General features: G+C 40.1%; 1 protein-coding gene across 1 annotated transcript in view; it reads right to left on the bottom strand.

The window, feature by feature from the left end:
* Positions 1 to 19,994, bottom strand: part of LOC145992761 (glycerophosphocholine cholinephosphodiesterase ENPP6-like) — a 123,160-nt gene that overhangs the window by 18,759 nt on the left and 84,407 nt on the right. The window contains exons 4-5 of the mRNA XM_083129149.1: positions 12,225 to 12,399; positions 8,884 to 9,025 (exon numbers count right to left, since the gene is read on the bottom strand). Of these exons, the coding sequence (XP_082985275.1) occupies positions 8,884 to 9,025; positions 12,225 to 12,399 (317 nt within the window). The remainder of the gene's footprint in view (positions 1 to 8,883; positions 9,026 to 12,224; positions 12,400 to 19,994) is intronic.

The following is a 19,994-nucleotide window of genomic DNA, read 5'->3' as shown; positions in this document are numbered from 1 at the left end:
GTACCAGCTTCATCAACCTAATAGTTTCGGCTATGTTGTTGTGCGACGTGATAAAATAAATGAAGCATATATATACCGCGGACCAAATGTAATCGAACACTTCCTGGAAAAAATGGTGGAGGAGGTTGAGGTAATTGGTAGCGTACTGCTTACATCAAAACCGATGGCACCTTTAACTGAAAATGAACTTCAAAATTACAATTCCACTGAGGTGTGTCCGGTATGTGATCAAAGTTTCACTGATGAGAACAAAAAAATATTCCACCACGATCATTTCAGCGGAAACTACGTAGGTGGAATTTGCAACACGTGCAATCTTAAAATCCAGAAACCTAAATTCATCCCCATATTCTTTCACAACGGAAGCGGATATGATTTTCACCACCTGGTGAGACATCTTGGCTACGATCCGAAACGTATAGGTGTCTTGGCCGAGAATGAAGAACGCTACATTAGTCTCAGCAAGCAAGTGTCGATTCCGGGAACGAAAAATACCATCGAGATGCGCTTCCTGGATTCGTATAGATTTCTCTCTGCAAGTCTGGATGCTTTAGCGAACAAACTCACCGACGATCAATTTAAAATAACTAGAGCTAGTTTTCCCAACGCAGACATAGAACTCGTTAGACGTAAAGGGGTTTATCCTTACGAATATGTTAGTGATGGTTCTAAATTTAACGACGACGCTCTTCCACTTCCAAGAGAATTTTACAGCAGACTCAGAGAGAAAGGAATCACGGACGAAGAATACCAACACGCGCAACTCATGTGGGAGAAATTAGAATGTAGGACACTCGGAGACTACCACGACGCATACTTAAAATTAGACGTGACGATACTCGCGGATGTTTTTCAAGCGTTCAGGAAAACGGCAACGAATATTTATAAATTAGATCCAGCGTATTTCTACAGTCTACCGGGATTAGCGTGGTCGGCAATGTTATTCCAGACAAAGGTCAAGCTGGAACTGATATCGGACGTTGACATGTTGCTATTTATCGAAAGAGGGATACGAGGTGGAATGGTGCAATGCGTACAGAGACATGCAAAAGCAAATAACGTTCACATGAAAGAAGATTACGATTCAAATCGAGCATCGAATTACATCTTCTACGCCGACGTTAATAATCTCTACGGACATGCCAAGGTTCAGAAACTTCCTTACGGGGGATTCGAATGGTTAGATCCCACTTCGATAGACATTATTCATTTCGACGATAGCGAGTGTGGTTTCTTCGCAGAGGTAGATCTCCAATTCTCCGACCACCTGCACGACACGTTTTCGGATTTGCCTCCGACTCCCGAAATCAAATGTCCACCCGACTCGGTTCAAGACAAGCTTTTGTTAACATTGGACCCTAAACAGAGATACGTCGTCCACTACAAGAATCTCCGGTTTTTGATTGGGAAGGGTGTTCAGATAGTAAATGTTAGAAGAATACTAAAGTTTAAACATTCCACGTGGTTAAGACCTTACATAGAAACTAACACACAACATAGAACAGCTGCCACTTCCGATTTAGACAAGGACTTTTTTAAATTAATGAACAATGCGGTGTACGGAAAGACCATGGAGAATGTTAGAAAGCACGTAGACGTGAAATTAATTTCCGATAAGAATAAATGTCGGAAGTGGATAGCCGATCCTAGATTCAAGTCGAGAAAAATTTACAACGAGAATTTGGCACTTTTCAATCTAGATATAAAATTGATGAAATTCAGAAAACCAATTTACGTTGGCGCAACGGTTCTCGACTTGTCGAAACTTTACATGTTCGAATTTCATTATGACGTGATGAAACCCTTCTACAATGATAAAATATCACTTTTGTACACGGACACCGACAGCTTTATTTACAGCATACAACGTTGCAACGTTTAGAAAGTCGTTGATTTTGTTTCTGTATTTTCCGTTGGTTTCCTCGTCATGTCGATCGTCGCGAATCCGAAATCGTCACTGTTCCAGCAAGAAGAGCAGCGTTCCGATAATTGATTGATCAACAGGCCGTTGAGTTTAGATAACATGGAAGGTAGAAATTCATGATCTGCCGTGCGGTGTACAGTCTCCATTGTTTGCTTTCGGAAACCAAAGAGATTCATTGTCCTTGCTAGTTCTTTATTTAGTATGTGATAATTTGAGACAGTTAAAGATTTTTTTATTTTAGTTATAGTTATTTAAGTTTATTTTTTCATTTGCATTGCCTACAATTTTACTAATTTCTAAACGATAGTGTCCCCAAGGCAACGTGTGGATTCCACAAGACAAAATGCATCTTTTATCGTCATGCGGATCTAATGCTACTTTCCTAACTTTGTTTGTTGTAATCACGTGGTCTACGCTTTGGATTCTTTGTTCTATACTTAGTATCGTCGATTGTGAGTAAAGGCAATCGATGTAATCGCGGAAGGTGAGTTTGTTCTCCACCGTATTCTTGCCCACACCTTTTGCTTTCTTCGTGACGCTACTCTCTGTTTTCATGGCATACATCTTCGAACGCAAACCCGCGAACTCGACAATAATATCACCGTTACATTCATCTTTCAGTCTACCTAGGACTTTTTTGTTACGAGATGGAATTTCAAATCTGTTGGGTTGAGGATACGCAGAAGTATCGAAATACTCAAGCATGGAAGGATTTTTTATGTCTTCGTATAGGTTAGGTGTTTGTATGCTGTAAATAAAGCTGTCGGAGTCCGTGTACAAAAGTGATATTTTATCATTGTAGAAGGGTTTCATCACGTCATAATGAAATTCGAACATGTAAAGTTTCGACAAGTCGAGAACCGTTGCGCCAACGTAAATTGGTTTTCTGAATTTCATCAATTTTATATCTAGATTGAAAAGTGCCAAATTCTCGTTGTAAATTTTTCTCGACTTGAATCTAGGATCGGCTATCCACTTCCGACATTTATTCTTATCGGAAATTAATTTCACGTCTACGTGCTTTCTAACATTCTCCATGGTCTTTCCGTACACCGCATTGTTCATTAATTTAAAAAAGTCCTTGTCTAAATCGGAAGTGGCAGCTGTTCTATGTTGTGTGTTAGTTTCTATGTAAGGTCTTAACCACGTGGAATGTTTAAACTTTAGTATTCTTCTAACATTTACTATCTGAACACCCTTCCCAATCAAAAACCGGAGATTCTTGTAGTGGACGACGTATCTCTGTTTAGGGTCCAATGTTAACAAAAGCTTGTCTTGAACCGAGTCGGGTGGACATTTGATTTCGGGAGTCGGAGGCAAATCCGAAAACGTGTCGTGCAGGTGGTCGGAGAATTGGAGATCTACCTCTGCGAAGAAACCACACTCGCTATCGTCGAAATGAATAATGTCTATCGAAGTGGGATCTAACCATTCGAATCCCCCGTAAGGAAGTTTCTGAACCTTGGCATGTCCGTAGAGATTATTAACGTCGGCGTAGAAGATGTAATTCGATGCTCGATTTGAATCGTAATCTTCTTTCATGTGAACGTTATTTGCTTTTGCATGTCTCTGTACGCATTGCACCATTCCACCTCGTATCCCTCTTTCGATAAATAGCAACATGTCAACGTCCGATATCAGTTCCAGCTTGACCTTTGTCTGGAATAACATTGCCGACCACGCTAATCCCGGTAGACTGTAGAAATACGCTGGATCTAATTTATAAATATTCGTTGCCGTTTTCCTGAACGCTTGAAAAACATCCGCGAGTATCGTCACGTCTAATTTTAAGTATGCGTCGTGGTAGTCTCCGAGTGTCCTACATTCTAATTTCTCCCACATGAGTTGCGCGTGTTGGTATTCTTCGTCCGTGATTCCTTTCTCTCTGAGTCTGCTGTAAAATTCTCTTGGAAGTGGAAGAGCGTCGTCGTTAAATTTAGAACCATCACTAACATATTCGTAAGGATAAACCCCTTTACGTCTAACGAGTTCTATGTCTGCGTTGGGAAAACTAGCTCTAGTTATTTTAAATTGATCGTCGGTGAGTTTGTTCGCTAAAGCATCCAGACTTGCAGAGAGAAATCTATACGAATCCAGGAAGCGCATCTCGATGGTATTTTTCGTTCCCGGAATCGACACTTGCTTGCTGAGACTAATGTAGCGTTCTTCATTCTCGGCCAAGACACCTATACGTTTCGGATCGTAGCCAAGATGTCTCACCAGGTGGTGAAAATCATATCCGCTTCCGTTGTGAAAGAATATGGGGATGAATTTAGGTTTCTGGATTTTAAGATTGCACGTGTTGCAAATTCCACCTACGTAGTTTCCGCTGAAATGATCGTGGTGGAATATTTTTTTGTTCTCATCAGTGAAACTTTGATCACATACCGGACACACCTCAGTGGAATTGTAATTTTGAAGTTCATTTTCAGTTAAAGGTGCCATCGGTTTTGATGTAAGCAGTACGCTACCAATTACCTCAACCTCCTCCACCATTTTTTCCAGGAAGTGTTCGATTACATTTGGTCCGCGGTATATATATGCTTCATTTATTTTATCACGTCGCACAACAACATAGCCGAAACTATTAGGTTGATGAAGCTGGTACGGCGTTGTGGAGGAAATTTCAGGATCCGGTTCGCAGTAGGAGAGTGGTTTCAGGAAAGACTCGAAATCTGCGACGATGATTGCGGGATGTTCTAACAATACCTTGTGCATTTTGAATTCTTCGACTTCGTTCGTTTCGGGCATCAACATTCTAGCCGGTCTGTTGTCACCGCAATAAATTTTATGTTCGGCAAGTTTATCGATAGCAATTTGACGACTATGAAGATTGTGATGATCACGTCGGTCACGATCGTCGAACGTGGTTAGGCATCTCGGGCAAACTTCGATGTTGTTTGCATGCTTGGTTGATTGACTTCTGACCAAGCGTGATAGAGAACGAATTAGCGTGTAATGATAGACATCCTCGTTGGAAATGAGAAGGAGATTTATTACACAAGCATCGTCATCGTCGATATCGCTTATCCTGACGGGATGCACGAGATATTTATCTGACGTGAAGGAATATACATTAATAGCGATGCGTTTTCCTGCACGATTTTCGAACTTTGTTACATCCGACAATGTCACCGGGTATTCAATATCAGACATTACACTTTGAAAGTCGGTCTCGTATTGTTTGTAATTAGAAACCCGTTCTGGATTATTTGACCAATGAACAGGATGCAGTGCAGCCAATATACACCAGAGAAAACACTTGTTATCGCTGTTCTGTATATTTAACACAGCCCTCTTGTGTTGAATGTTCGGTGGAAGAGGAACGTAGCTGGATGCACGAAGAGGCGAGAATTGGTTCACGTAAACAGTTAACGTGTGAGGACTTCCACACAGAGACCATCCCGACCCTTTAGCCTCGAAATCGTCGTGTTTCTTAACCAGCTCGTTGGAAACTTTATAATAGAAGTTGTCCAAATTTTCGACGTCAGCAAAATAAAGAGTCTGGTTTTTTGTACGATGATAAAAAATACTCGTTGTGCCATCAACTTTCTCGTATTCGGAAAACAGAACAACGTATACTTTTATAGAGTTGTTTTCAAGTTTATCTTTCAAAATATTTAGTACAGATGTTTTCGTTTCATGCAAGAAACTAAGGATGTCACGGCCTGGTTCTGACTTAATTGAAAAATCCTGGAGTTGGTCGTTGAATGCAGATCTAATTGGTTTGCGTTCATTGGATAATTTAATTTGCTTGGAAGTGGAAGCTTCCGTATCTGCATTATCGATTTTCCTTTTCGATGCTTGTCCGGTCGATGGTTTGCAAATTTTGAGGTGTTTACTTAAATTTGCAATGCTGATCATTTTTCCGCATCGAGCACAAGGCTTAGAAGGTAAGGAACGATTAATTCTCGAACCTGTTTCGCTACATCTTGCCCTGTGCTTGCTAATATTAGTTTTAGATATTAATTTTTCGCAAGTAACACATTCAGTTTTATCATTTTTATGATTGAAACTGGTGGTGGATGCCATTGCTTTCTCCAAAATCACAGAAATCAAAAAATCTAGTATATAGCGATACAATTTTCAGGTATGTTATTTTATATAGAATTTCTTGGAGTGATTACAAAACTCAAAAATTCAATCTACTGTAAATAGAATTTCAGGTATGTTATTTATATATAATTTCTTGTGTGCGAATACAAAAAAACTCAAGAATTCAATCTACTGTGAATACAATTTTCAGGTATGTTATTTTATATAGAATTTCTTGAGGTGATTACAAAACTCAAAAAAATCAATCTACTGTGAATATAATTTTCAGGTATGTTATTTTATATAGAATTTTCTCAGGGCGAATACAAAACTCAAAAATCCGAGACAGTTCAGTTTTAACGTGTTCATATTTGGAAAAAAAAATGCAAAATACGCCTTGGAGATTTCAACCAATCCACTTTACTAGATTGGCAAAACTCTAACTATTGTTATTTGGAACCTTTAACCTTTTTTGGTGACGTAGAGTACGCGTAGAGAGGTTGGGTTTAGTGTGTCGGTCGAGTCTCGGTGTCCTCTGTCCTCCCATACCAAAATAAACATAGGTCGTCATGGAACAAAAAAAAATGTACCGAAAAGTCCAGCGTTAAATTGCTAATATCTCGAATTTTTGACAAACAGAGATGTCCCATAGGACCTTTGAGAAAAAAAAAACACGTGAAAGTCTACAGAGGTGTGGTTATCTAACCGCAGCCGTTAGAACCTTTTTTTGAGTTGGGCACCACGCACCCTGGCGAGGTTATAGGGGCCAGGAATCCTAAAAAAAAAACAATTATTATTTGTTTGCTTGCGTCACAATACGGAAATAATGAGAGGCACGAGCGCGCGTGTGGCACATCGTTCCCCCGAGAGAGGTTTACAAAAGGTCACGATATATAAACATTTGGCCCCGGGACTTGGAAAATTACGATAAGGTGCATTCATCCTTCGAAGGATGAGAGGATGAGAGAGTGCATTTCACTCATCACTGCTTTTCTGCGCCGTGAAACATCGTCAGCGCAATAAATGAGGCGCGGAACGTGGAGAGAAAGTGAGTTTTTGATGTTTTGGTGGTCGTGTGGTCAAGAAATCAGGGTTGTGGTCAAACATACATTTACTATCTGGATTACGCTGAGAGCAGAAGCCTATTAGCAGGTCGTAGTAGATTACACTGAGGGACCTTACAGTAAGAGGAGGCAGCCTTATAGGAAAATGTCGTAAGTCATTTCAAAAGTAGGTCAAAGGGCGAGTTAGCATAAGAGCAAAATTTGCAGGAGGTAAAAAATAGCTTAAAAAGTGATGCCAGAGCTTTTTCTGTCCATTTTTCTCTCATTGTAGGTTAGTTTAGTGCGTAAAACGTCGTAAAATAAAAAGTAGGTCAAAGGGTAGCTCCAGAACGTACGGTTCCACCTACTAACCTATGTTCGGAAATCGAAAATAGCGACCGGAAGCGGGCTTATCTTGGAAACGGTAAGACTTAGAAAAAATCTGTTTGCGGATTCGTCATGTACGCCTATACGTGAGAAAAAGTATGAATATAACTTATGCTCGGAAATCCAAAATGGCGACCGGAAGTGGGATTATCTTGGAAACGGTAAGACTTAGGAAAAATCTGTTTGCGAATTCATCACGTACGCCTATATGTAAGTAAAATATCAATAGAACCTATGATCGGAAATCCAAAATGGCGACCGGAAGTGGGATTATCTTGGAAACGGTAAGACTTAGGAAAAATCTGTTTGCGAATTCATCACGTACGCCTATATGTAAGTAAAATATCAATAGAACCTATGATCGGAGATCCAAAATGGCGACCGGAAGTGGGGTTATCTTGGAAACGGTAAGACTTAGAAAAAATCTGTTTGCAGATTCATCATGTACACCTATATGTGAGTAAAAGTATGAATAGAACCTATGTTCGGAAATCCAAAATGGCAACCGGAAGTGGGGTTATCTTGGAAACGGTAAGACTTAGGAAAAATCTGTTTGGGGATACATCATGTACACCTATACGTGAGTAAAAGTGTGAATAGAACCTATGTTCGGAAATCCAAAATGGCGACGGAAGTGGGGTTATCTTGGAAACTGTAAGACTTAGAAAAAATCTGTTTGCAGATTCATCATGTACACCTATACGTAAGAAAAAGTATGAATAGAACCAATGCTCGGAAATCCAAAATAGCGACCGGAAGTAGGATTATCTTGGAAACAGTAAGACTTAGGAAAAATCTGTTTGGGGATTCATCATGTACACCTATACGTAAGAAAAAGTATGAATAGAACCAATACTGTCCGGAAGTCATGCGGGTTTGGACGTGACGACACAGTTCAATAACATAGGTTAGACCAAGGAAAAAACCTTGGTGATTTTATTTCGAGTAAGGTGTTGGCAACACTGCAAGAAAAATTAGGCTTATGTCTTACAAGAGCAAACCATTAAGTCGAGTCTTACCAAGCCTCACTTTCGGTTGCAGAACTGTCTTTATGGTCCTACTCTAAAGTAGGTCAAAGCACGTAGAGGCTCTCGTGTAGTTTAGCACGAAAAAAAAATGAATAGGTTAAGTTATATCACGTAAGTTCGTGGCATTCGTACCAAGTATGAGTGGGAAAAAAGGGAAATTTTACTAAAACATCGCTAAACGCTAAAACATCGACAAAAAATTGTCAAAATATGTCAAAAACTGATATTCAATTGATAAAAAAAGAGGCTAAAAAAGCACTCGTACCAAGTATGACTTTGAAACAACCCAATTACACTACTAAAAGGGTAATTTATATTGCTGTGTCTAATCAGCCAAAATCCGTAGTTGTTCTAAAACGGTGTTATATGAACTATTCGTGCATTTATCCAAAATACCATGTCATTCCGGATAGAGGTCTGAGAAAATGGGGGGAATGATCGCCAGTAGCCGAGATGAAAGACTTACCATCACTAAATCGAATCCTTCTTGAAGCCGCTGCAAGGATGAATCCAGCACTTGTTGGAAGTGCTCGACAGACGATTCCTCATCGGTCAGGTCTACAGGGTCACAAAACTCCGGTAACACGTTGTCGAAAGGTACTTGGCACCTGCAAAAGAGGATTTCAAAATGTAATTTTTGCGACGTATCATCATTTAAGCCCACTTTTATGCTAAAGTTTAAACTGGGATCCTAGCCACTGTGCCTCGACGGAGAATCAAACCTGGTACTCCTTGATTACGATACTATACTGAACGCAGCTCCAACTGGCGGCTGGGAAACAGCGAATCAGCGATCAGTTGAATTTTCTTCGACTGAGATCGGGCATTTTCGAGTCACAAGGTACCGAACATTGTTCGCGGGACGAAACAAATGAGCGTTGGGTACACCGCATGTTGCCAAACGTACTGTAAAGTGCAAGAGAGGTTTCTCGGCCAACGATATTGCCAGCACCAGAAATCAACGGGGTGTCAATGGTACAACTGCACACGTGGTCCTACATGAGGGAGTTTCACACGCAAACACGCAATAGACAACTGGCAAGAACAGAAGTACGCTTGGCAACGTTGCTTCGGGAGAGCGATTGGGGGCCAGAAAGGCCAGAAATTGCCGTCAAGGTTAGGGTGATCAGATCCTTACCAGCAAAAAACAGTACACACACATACCATGACAAACTTTCTTCAAAAAAGGAAAGACATAAAGACAAAAGTTTTAAAAATAATTATTATTTTATTTGATGAATCCCCAAAGTATTTGAGTGGCATAAAACAAAAATGAAAACTAAATGTATTTAAAATTTGACATATTAAACAAACTACAGTTGTGAGCAAACTTTGTTGAGAACATGTCACTTACACTTTATGTCTTTAAAACAATTCCAATAACTTCAAATTAACAAATATTTCATAATCAAATGTACCAATATTTAAGTATCATCCTTAATGGTTCTGTACTTTTGCTTCGAGTGAATAGCATGTAATAACTTTGTATTTTCCATAACCATATCATGGAATTCACTACAGGTACAACTGAAATTATATTTAGTTATTATTAGGTGTTTCAGAGTTTCAGTTTTCAATTGAGATTTCTCAGCAGTCCACATGTTATTCATTAATGAAAAAACTCCCTCAGTTGGTGCATTTGTGGTTGGAAGGCACAAACTGAACTCTACAATATCAAATACCTGATAAAAGGAAATACATTTTTCATGAAAATAATTATTTGAATATCTCAACCCATCTTAAATCTACTCTCATTTGAGCAGTGTTCCATGTTTTCAGTTTTTCAACAGTAGCATACGGTCTTACATTTGAAATTTCATCAAAGAAATAAGAATCATTAAGTTGCTTTCCTGGCCATTTGTTGAAAAGTTGTACGCTATTTTGCACCCTGTCCCATTCGATCATCGAATCCCGTTTTACCAAATCCAACACAGTCATTTCAGAAAAGGGAGAGGACCACTGCTTAATATATTCAATACAAGTTGAATAAAATGAACGCACATGTTCCTTAAAACTTGACATACAAACAAACCCATTTTCCTCCAGACTTTTCAGTTTCGACTGCACTATAAGAGGCAAAAAAGGCAGTTACATCTGTCAACTAATTTTTGTTTAAGTTCTACAATCAATGCAGTACCTTCTATCATAGAAACATATTGACCCTCTAGAAAGTGAACAAAGTCATTACAAAGTGCTGCATTGGAATGGATAAAATAAAGCCATATTTCAGATAGGGGGTCCTCAAAGAACATTTTAATGATTGTGGGACACTTGTTCTGTGATAGAAAGTATGATTTCAATGCTGGATAGAATTTAAGTATGCGCTCTACGGCTGGCAACAAAGAGAGCCACCTAGTTTTGCTATAAGAAAGAAGCTTTGAGAACTCTATCTCCACGAAGTCACAAAATTCACGTAAAGCATGTTCACGTACTGTATATATGTAAAAATATGAATATATTTTGTGCACCACACTTTCTATGCAAATCGGTAAACAGTCCATCGCAGTTTGTACACAATTATTCACTATATGTGCAGAACAACCTACACCTACAATTGGTTTGTTTAAGCATTCCTGAACAATAATACTGTAAACATTTTTTTTACCTTTTCTTGCTGCCCCTCCAAAGTTGCAGTTGGTGTTGTCAGCGCATAATCCAACAACTTTAGTTTCAATGTTGTATTCATTTAATGTCTTCAGGATATACGAAGACACAATATCGGACGTTTCACCACACTGATCTTGAAAATCCAGAACTTTAACGTGCACTCCGCTCAAAGGAAGGAAGTAGCGCACCAACAATGGAAACAATTTCGTAGCTTTATGGTTCGACGAATCTGTGTGAACTGTAATGTAATTTACCTGATCCAACTCTTTCTGAAGATCTGCAATTGCATAGGGGCTTATCACATTTGTCACGATCGCTTCACATTTTGTTCTTGCACAAGCATATTGTGGTTGGAAGCAGTTCTTAACAAGTTTCAAACTATAGTCTGTGGAACGAAACGATTGATTATGTTGCACTGTATGAAATGCAAAACACGCTTCTGCTGCTGCCAATTTTTGTTCTTTAGGCCCAAAATTCTTGTTTCGAAAAAATGTAGAAAGAGTAGCACTAGATGCAGCAGCAGCGTCGGCAGATTTGTGTTTTGCCGTTTGCAGATGTCGTGTTATTTCAGACCTTCCACTGTTTGCAATTGAAAACTCACCTGAACATTTTTCACAGTGAACATCACTATCGCTGTTGCCTCTCTTAAGAAATGGATAAAGAGATTTCAGTTCTGAATTAAATGCACATTTCCTAAGAGGCATCTTCACCCGACAGTGTTGAAATACGAGACGTGCACTTCAGGAACGAGACTTTCACTCTACGCACCCCGCAACAACTGGACAGATCGGCGCCACCTGACCCTTTTGTTCGCAACTGTCTACAACCTCATCTCTGCCGTGGTAACTACACATTGTTCTAACCGGATGTTCATTCTCTCCAGCCCGACCACAACAGAAACGTATGTACTGCATAAACTGTATAAACTGTTGACATGGAAAAAACAAAAGAAAATATATATAGAAAATAAATATTTGGACATTTGGACTTCGGAGACCGGAGTAGAAATCAGGACATTTCGCAGGACATATGTGAAAGAAAGGACATATCTGAATTTTATACATGGCTTCGCATTCTGCAAAACAGCCCATCAAAAAAAAGGACTGTACTGCGAAAATCAGTACGGATGGTCACCCTAGTCAAGGTCAGTCGCCAGTTCGAGTTGCGATCAGTATAACAAGTAGAAAGAAAATCACTTACATGGACCAGTCGTACACTGCAGTCCTTCTGCCAGCCTTTGTAGAAGTTGTCCACAGCTGCTCAACATTCCACCAGTAGCTGTCTGCTGTGTTGTTCTTACCAAGAGTAAACGTCTTGTCGGTTTCCTTGACGTACATATAGTTGTCCAAAATCCCATGCCATTCAGGATAAAGGCCTGAGAAAGGAGATTCAGTTGTTATAAATCAACACGATCTTTACATCTACCATCATATTTTGAAATGTTTTACTTGTCTAAGCTCCGCGTCAAGTTAAGTTTGCAGCAGGTTTTATGTATTAATCCGCGCGAGAACGGAGCTCAGAATCATCCGTGCCAGTCTTGCCTGAACCACCGAGCTCCTCGTATCGCAGACAATGAGAGAATCGGCAGTATTGCCAATCCCTTAACATATAAAAACCCGTACATGCATATCAAGCGGAATGCATTTTTGCTTCTTCTTGTCTCCTGAACTATACAATTTTTAAAGTACTTTCTGCGCATAGATTATGTAATAAATGTGTCCTTCCTTAATATAAATCGCGAAATATCTTCGAAACATGAGGGCATGTGTGTATGTGTCGGGCACGCGCAAAAGAAAAAAAACAAAGGTAAAAGTAAACGACAGGCCCCTCTTAAATTTAATGAGTTATTGTTTCTCGTTTAGAAAGAAAGAAATGTATGAAAATCTTGGTTGCTTCGTTCGCAATACATACTTTACTATAAGACAGACGCCCTTCAAGTTTATACTACCAAAAAAGCATGATTTGTTATTGGTGATATATACAATGTAGTGAATTGTCTGCTACTATTTCTCTGTTCGGTTTCAATTTATGAATCACTTCACTAAACCAGGAGCCAAAATGTTCGTCTGTAAACATGCGTCTTCAACAAAGCCTTCATTAACGCCAGTGCGTGAAACAATAAGCCTCCCCTCCCCCGTCGTCGGTTGATTCAGCCCTGGCGGTGGTTTTGCACGCTCCCACGGTTGAATCGATGTATGACCCGCGTTGACGCATGCCTCGTCCAAATAAACATGTTTTTTTTCCACGCCGATATCTTTTAATACCGAGGAGATTCTTTTTTCTTCAAACAACAAACAATCGTTTTCTACTCCTGAACTCAACCTCAAATCATTCAACATCCGAGACAGTTCATGCGCTCATTGACGGCAAATCACCTCACGCCCTGTTTTATTTTGGTCTTGTTGCCGTAAGGAGGAATATGTATTTAAAACAACTTGTTTAACTTTGAAGATGATGCTCAAAATAACACTCGGGCAAAGCCGGGCACTAAACAGGAGACCTCGATTCAGCCATTCACGCCGCTGTACAGCACGAATAGCAATGAATCACGACAAAAATAGGGTTAAAATAGTGCAACACTGATATCACTGATTCCACGCGCTTTCCAACGTATTCAGTCTCACTTGACTCGCTTTTGAGATTTTGTGTTCCTTCAGCACTATCGACTGCCCAGTTGGCGAATCTGCGTATTCAAGTTCGTCTGCACAGTGATTGCAACCGATCAAGTCCATACCTGCTAATGAATGTATCATTTTGTCTGTATATTACACATTAAATAACTGTTTTGTTGCAAGTGTGCAGTTGTGTCCGAATGGAACCAGTCTCAGCAGAACTATATTCTGCGCGCACATTTGGATCTACATATGCGAAAACCTGCTGCAAACTTAACCTGACGCAAGGCTTAGCTCTCTGGAATTCCTAACTAGAAAGTTTGTTACCATCTTTTTAACCCAGGAGGAAGATAAATAAAACCTCTAAGATCTTTCTCAATTCCTTTCTAGCCAATGTGAAAAGGGTTCTTCTAATTTTGTCTTGGTTTTCCTGCAGGTTCCTTGCTGGGCCACCCTCATATATTCTATCATTGACGCTGACTAACTGTACTTAACACTAAAAACATGTAAGTGCTCAAATATTGATGATAATAATAGCTTACTATTTACAAAGAAGTTCGTTTTGGGGAAAAAATTACAATTTTTACTTTGGCGTTCCTCGTTTTTCTTTTTATTAGGGCTGAGTCGATGTATCGATATCGGCCGATACCAGTGGTATGGATATCGGAAAGTATCGGTTGGATTTTATTTACAGATAAATATCGTTCGCAGGGTCCTTAAAAATGCCGCGACACTTTCGTAGAGGTTAATTATCCTGGAAGTTATGCAAAATTCAAAGTTTCCATTGGCTGCGTATCGATATTATGTGCGGAAACTGTATTTTGTAATTACTTGACAGATATTTGTTGTGCGATGGAAACACATATGTTAACAAGATTAACTGCATTTATTACACAAACTCACAAACAAAGTAATACTTTACATTATAACGAAACTACGTTCCCCATTCCCGGTTCTGTTTGCACAGACTCTTGTCTAGCAACAGTAGCTTGCTTCTTCTTCCTCTAGGAGGCAGCGCTACATTCCTCCCAGAGTTACAAAAAAAAAAATTAACAAGGGTACCCATATCTGTCAGGGGGTACCTTAATCCTGGTCGATCTTCTAGGCACATGAGGAGTGGATGTTGGTCGTGGAGCAGCGTCAGCATCTTGGGGTTGATGGACATCAACGTCTGGTTGAGGTGGGGTAATTTTGGAATCTGAATTTCGATTCTCCGCCGCGCCTTCTGGTCCGGGTGGACTATCATCATCCCGGGTTTCTGGATGGTTTTGTTGTCTGTGTGTCCTGTGATGAATCCAACGTGAATGTACCACTCTTTGAGTTCCATCGGCAAAGAGCACTTTGTATAGGTGAGTGCCACCCAACCTTTCTACAATATCTGCCTCGTTGAAGTTAGGTGACAAGTGCTTCGGTGATTGAACCCATATGGTTTCGGTAGGTGAAAATGTCCTGTATGGTTTGCTGTGGTTGCTCCTAGGTTTCAAGAAAGGAGGAGCTTCTGTCCTCTCGTCATCTCTATTATGATCACCACGTATACAGTTCCACCATGTTCTTGGAATGAAGGTGAGGACTGAGGCTGCAGGAAGACTACGTTCCTCTCCCAACCGGGAATTCCTCAAAAACAGCAGGTACTCCGCTAACTTTGCATCGAACTGTAAAGAAGTCAGATGTGGATGTTCATGCAACACCTTCAACATGCCAGTTTTCACCGTGTGTACGTACCTCTCTGCAAGCCCGTTGCTAGGACTGTGGTACGGCGGTATTGTGACGTGTTCGATTCCGAACTGCTGGCAAAAGGAACGGAACTTTAGGCTGATAAATGCCGGACCATTATCCGAAACTATTGTTTGTGGAATTCCGAGAGTCGAGCATGACTGAAGAATCCAGCGTATGGTCTCCGGTGTATCTAAGGAAGATACTGGCCAGACATCTACCCAGCGACTATAAGCATCCACAAGTAATAGGAACTTTCTCCCAGCCAAGAAGAAATGGTCTACGTGGAGTCTTTGTCCTACAAATCTAGCTTCCGGCCACCTATTATCTGGACCTTTCTTGATCCTGGAACGTGTGGATTGGCATGTTTCACAAGTCTGGATACAATGTTGTATATCCCTTGTCATCTTGGGCCACCATGCTTGTGATCGTAAGGTCTCCATCATTGTCCTTTCCCCAGGGTGGTTCAAATGGAAGAGTTCCACAACCTTCGAACGAAGCGATTGTGGGATGACTAACCTCCCCATCCACCACAGACATCCTGCCTGTAGCGAGAGAAGGTTTCGCCTTTCGTAGTAAGGGTAAATATTGGAATCCTTTATCCGTTGATTAAACCTTTTCGGCCAACCCCTTTCTACATATATTGCAACTTCGGTTATCACTGGATCAGCATTGGTGTGATCAGCGATCATCTGTAGAGAAATTGGCGCTCTGGTGCCTGTCATGCTGTAACACAATGTAGCTTCCTCATCTACTGGGTCTTCTGTGGGACAAGGTAACCTGCTGAGCATGTCCGCCACAGGTACACGTGATGATGTCACTACGTCGTAGTTGAATCCGGATAGAAAGAGAGACCAACGCAATAGTCTGTTCGAAGCGTGCTTGGAGATTGACTTTCCTGGTGAAAATATGAACTTAATGGCCGTAGCATCAGAGATTATTTCGAAATGAAGTCCTCTTAGGAATTTTTCAAATTTCCTCACGCCGAATACTACACTTAATGCTTCTCTTTCTACCTGTGCATATCTTTTCTCCACATCACTAAGTGTAGAAGATGCACATGCCACCGTAGCGAGCTCGCCTTCTACACGATGGCATAATCGGGCGCCGCAACCGTATGGAGATCCATCGCATATCAGCACAATAGGTTTATTTGGATCGAATGGTATTGTGGGTTGCGCTTCCCGTAGTTCCTTTAGAATATTCCTAAATTCTTTGGATGTTTCAGTAGTCCATTTCCACGAAACATCTTTCTTCAAGAGAGAGGTAAGATGTGGTATCTTAGAAGCGAGATTGTGTATAAATCTTCGATGGAAGTTTAACATGCCGATAAAGGACCTCAACTGTGAGATGTCCGACGGTTCTGGACAGTCCAATATTGCTTCTAAATTCTTACGGGAAGGACTAATGCCTTTCGAAGATATGCAGTATCCCAAGTATTCGACTTCCGGTGATAGAAAGGTACATTTGTTGAAGTTGGCCTTCACATTATGTTGCTGAAGTTTAGAGAGGACTAGAAGTGTCCTTTCATAGCATTGTGCCAATGTATCTCCACCTACGATAACGTCATCAAAGTAAAATGCGACGCCTGGTGTGTCTCCCAAGATTTTAGCCAGCGTCATTTGGAAAATATCGCCACTAACTGTGATCCCGAAGCACAACCGTTTTATCTTATAGAGTCCTACATGTGTGTTCACTACAGTTATAATTTGTGACTTTTCTGACAAGAGAAGTTGGCAATAAGCCATTTGAAGATCCACTACGGAGAAATACTGGCAATTCTTCAGTTTAGCAAATATATCATCAGTTTTACTAATATTGAACTTCATATTTTCTGTCATTTTGTTGACAGTTGAAGAAAAATCGACACATAACCTCAAAGACCCATCTTTCTTGGTGACTGCCACAAGAGGAGATGCCCAATCAGAGTAGGTGATAGCCTCCCAGAGACCTTGTTGTACTAGTTTCTTAATTTCGACTTCCACTTGTGCCCGCAAACCGTAAGGCGTATCATAGGCTTTCCGGAAAATCGGTACAGCATCTCTTCTCAAAGGTATATCAATTATGTACGGTACAATTGGTTTCGATAGATCACCATCGAAGACCGAAGCAAATTCATGTTTTATTTTCATCCGTAAATGTTCTGGTTGGTCATTTCCCGTAGGGTCAACTAGCATAGAACTAGACTGCTGTGAATGTAACAGTAAAGTTCTCCAATCCGGCGTAACGACATCTAACCATGAACGACCTATGAGTGGATAGGTGAGAAAGTCCTTGCATAAAATAACGGGAAGTAAGTAAGTCGATCCGGAGTGTGTAAGTTCCAGTTCAGCCTGACCTTGCACCGAAAGAGCATGTTTCCCTACGCCATATATTTTTATGGAGGAATGGTTAATATTAGTCATTGGAAACCAGTTTCTGAATGAATCCGCTTGGAACAGAGTTACGGCAGATCCTGTATCGAGCTCACATTGAATAAACTTGCCGTTAATAAGTAAATCCTTTAACATTGGATTCCTTGATAAAGAATAATTGGACGTAGGTGACCCGATGATGTGTGAGTCACAACTGTATGAGACGACACTAGGTAACCATGTTGTTTGCTCATCAAGTGAACTTTGAGATGTTGACATCTGTAAATTTGTGTGTTCAGTAATTTGCCCTACGTTATTACTATTAGGTTTCCGTTTAAACTTCTCCCTCTTCCTACACCGCTTTTGCCAGTGACCACGTTTCCTACAGAATGAACAAACAGAATCCTTGGCTGGACAGTTGTCTTTAGAATCATGTTTGTATGTACAGTTAGGACAGCTGTAATCAGTATATTTCATTCCGTGAATCGTTGGATTAGACGAACTATAAGTATGTTGTTTTGTATGTTTGTCCCCTGACACTGTTCTTTTTTGGAAATTGGGTTGAGGTGCGTGAAACTGCTGACTCTTGCTTTACACTTTCTGATCGTATTAACAATCGGGTTTCTTTCTCTAACATTTCATTTTGTAATGTCAGTTCCTGACATCGCTGAAAGGTTAGTGACTGTACTGAAAGCAACTTTCTTCTAGTAACTTCAGATCGTATGCCCAATACTATCTGTTCAACTAAAGCTTCGTCCAGATAATTGCCGTAGTTACATTTTGTGGCTTGTTCCTTCAGCCTTATGACATAATCAGAAACGGTTTCACCTTCCTCTTGTACACAACGTCGAAACTTATATCGTTCAACAAACTTATTAGTTACAGGTTTGTAGTGTGACAAAAGACTATCCTTTAGACGAGAATACGACAGATTCTGTACAAGGTCTGGTGCGACTACATTTTTCAAGACTTTAAATGCCTTTGCACCTATAAAGGCGATGAGTTTAGGAACTCTCTGATCATCGCTGAACTTTTGAATGTTACACAACTGTTCGAAACGTAAGAGATAATCTTCAATGTCCTCTGAATCTTCGTCGAAAGCGTTAAATGTCAAGTTTGTGTACATATTTATGACTGTAAATCCAAACGTTTAACCTAACAACTATGAAAAGTGAGTTTTCACGTATAATTATACTTGATCTGCATCGGATCACAATGTATCTATGAACGTCACAAAGCCTTTGTACGTTTCATGATTATAACTTGGTTCCACGTTAGAAGGAATCTTGATATATATATATTTACATCACACTATTTTTGTAAGACTTAAACAATGTAGACGGTAATTCTTACCGTGTTATGACAAATTGCGTCAAACCGACACGTTTATGATTGTTCCAACAGTTTGTTGTACGAATGAGGACAGTCAGTTCGAATAGAATAAACTTACGGAAATGTAAGGTTCTTGCAAATCCTGCAATCCATGAAGAGTAAAGTTCTTTTATACCGACTGCGCCATAATGTTGTGCGATGGAAACACATATGTTAACAAGATTAACTGCATTTATTACACAAACTCACAAACAAAGTAATACTTTACATTATAACGAAACTACGTTCCCCATTCCCGGTTCTGTTTGCACAGACTCTTGTCTAGCAACAGTAGCTTGCTTCTTCTTCCTCTAGGAGGCAGCACTACAATATTTTTATATTCTGGTGAAATTTTAGAATAAGAAAAATTCGAGTAAATTGATGCTTGTAACTGGTACTCACCCACTAATATTAATAAGTATTTTGAACAACTTTTAATTGTTACAATATTCAAGCATCGGTATCGGAATCGGTGTAGGTATCAGGTCAAAGTGGTATCGACTCAGCTATACTTTTTAAGTATTCAGTGGCGGCGATTGGGTTCCATAACAGGGCGGGAGCAAGGTGCCAAAACGGGGGAGGGGGGCAAAGACAGTATATTTCCCTTTGTAGATATGGTTTAGCATAGTGCGGGGGCAAAAGGGCCGAAAGCGGGGGGGGGGTGCAACTGACCCCCCCTTGCCCCCCACTAATGTATGTATTCAATAAAAAGATTTTGTTTCTTTGTAGAAGACATGAAACAAATGTTACATAAAATGCAGACGTGCTTTTACTGAATCGCGTGTTCAATAACGAATAATAATACTAATAATGACCTGTATATAAACAATGCGTATCCAGAGTGAAGTATTCAATGGAAAATATCGGACCTCATCCCCTCGCTAGAATGTTAATGAAACTTTACAAAATGTAGAAATTAA

The sequence above is a fragment of the Lepisma saccharinum genome, chromosome 9 (assembly GCF_977018435.1).
Source record: "Lepisma saccharinum chromosome 9, izLepSacc3.1, whole genome shotgun sequence".
In the NCBI taxonomy this organism is placed as follows: domain Eukaryota; kingdom Metazoa; phylum Arthropoda; class Insecta; order Zygentoma; family Lepismatidae; genus Lepisma; species Lepisma saccharinum.
Note: the sequence above shows the minus strand (reverse complement) of the source record. Positions and strands in the feature narration are given on the sequence as shown.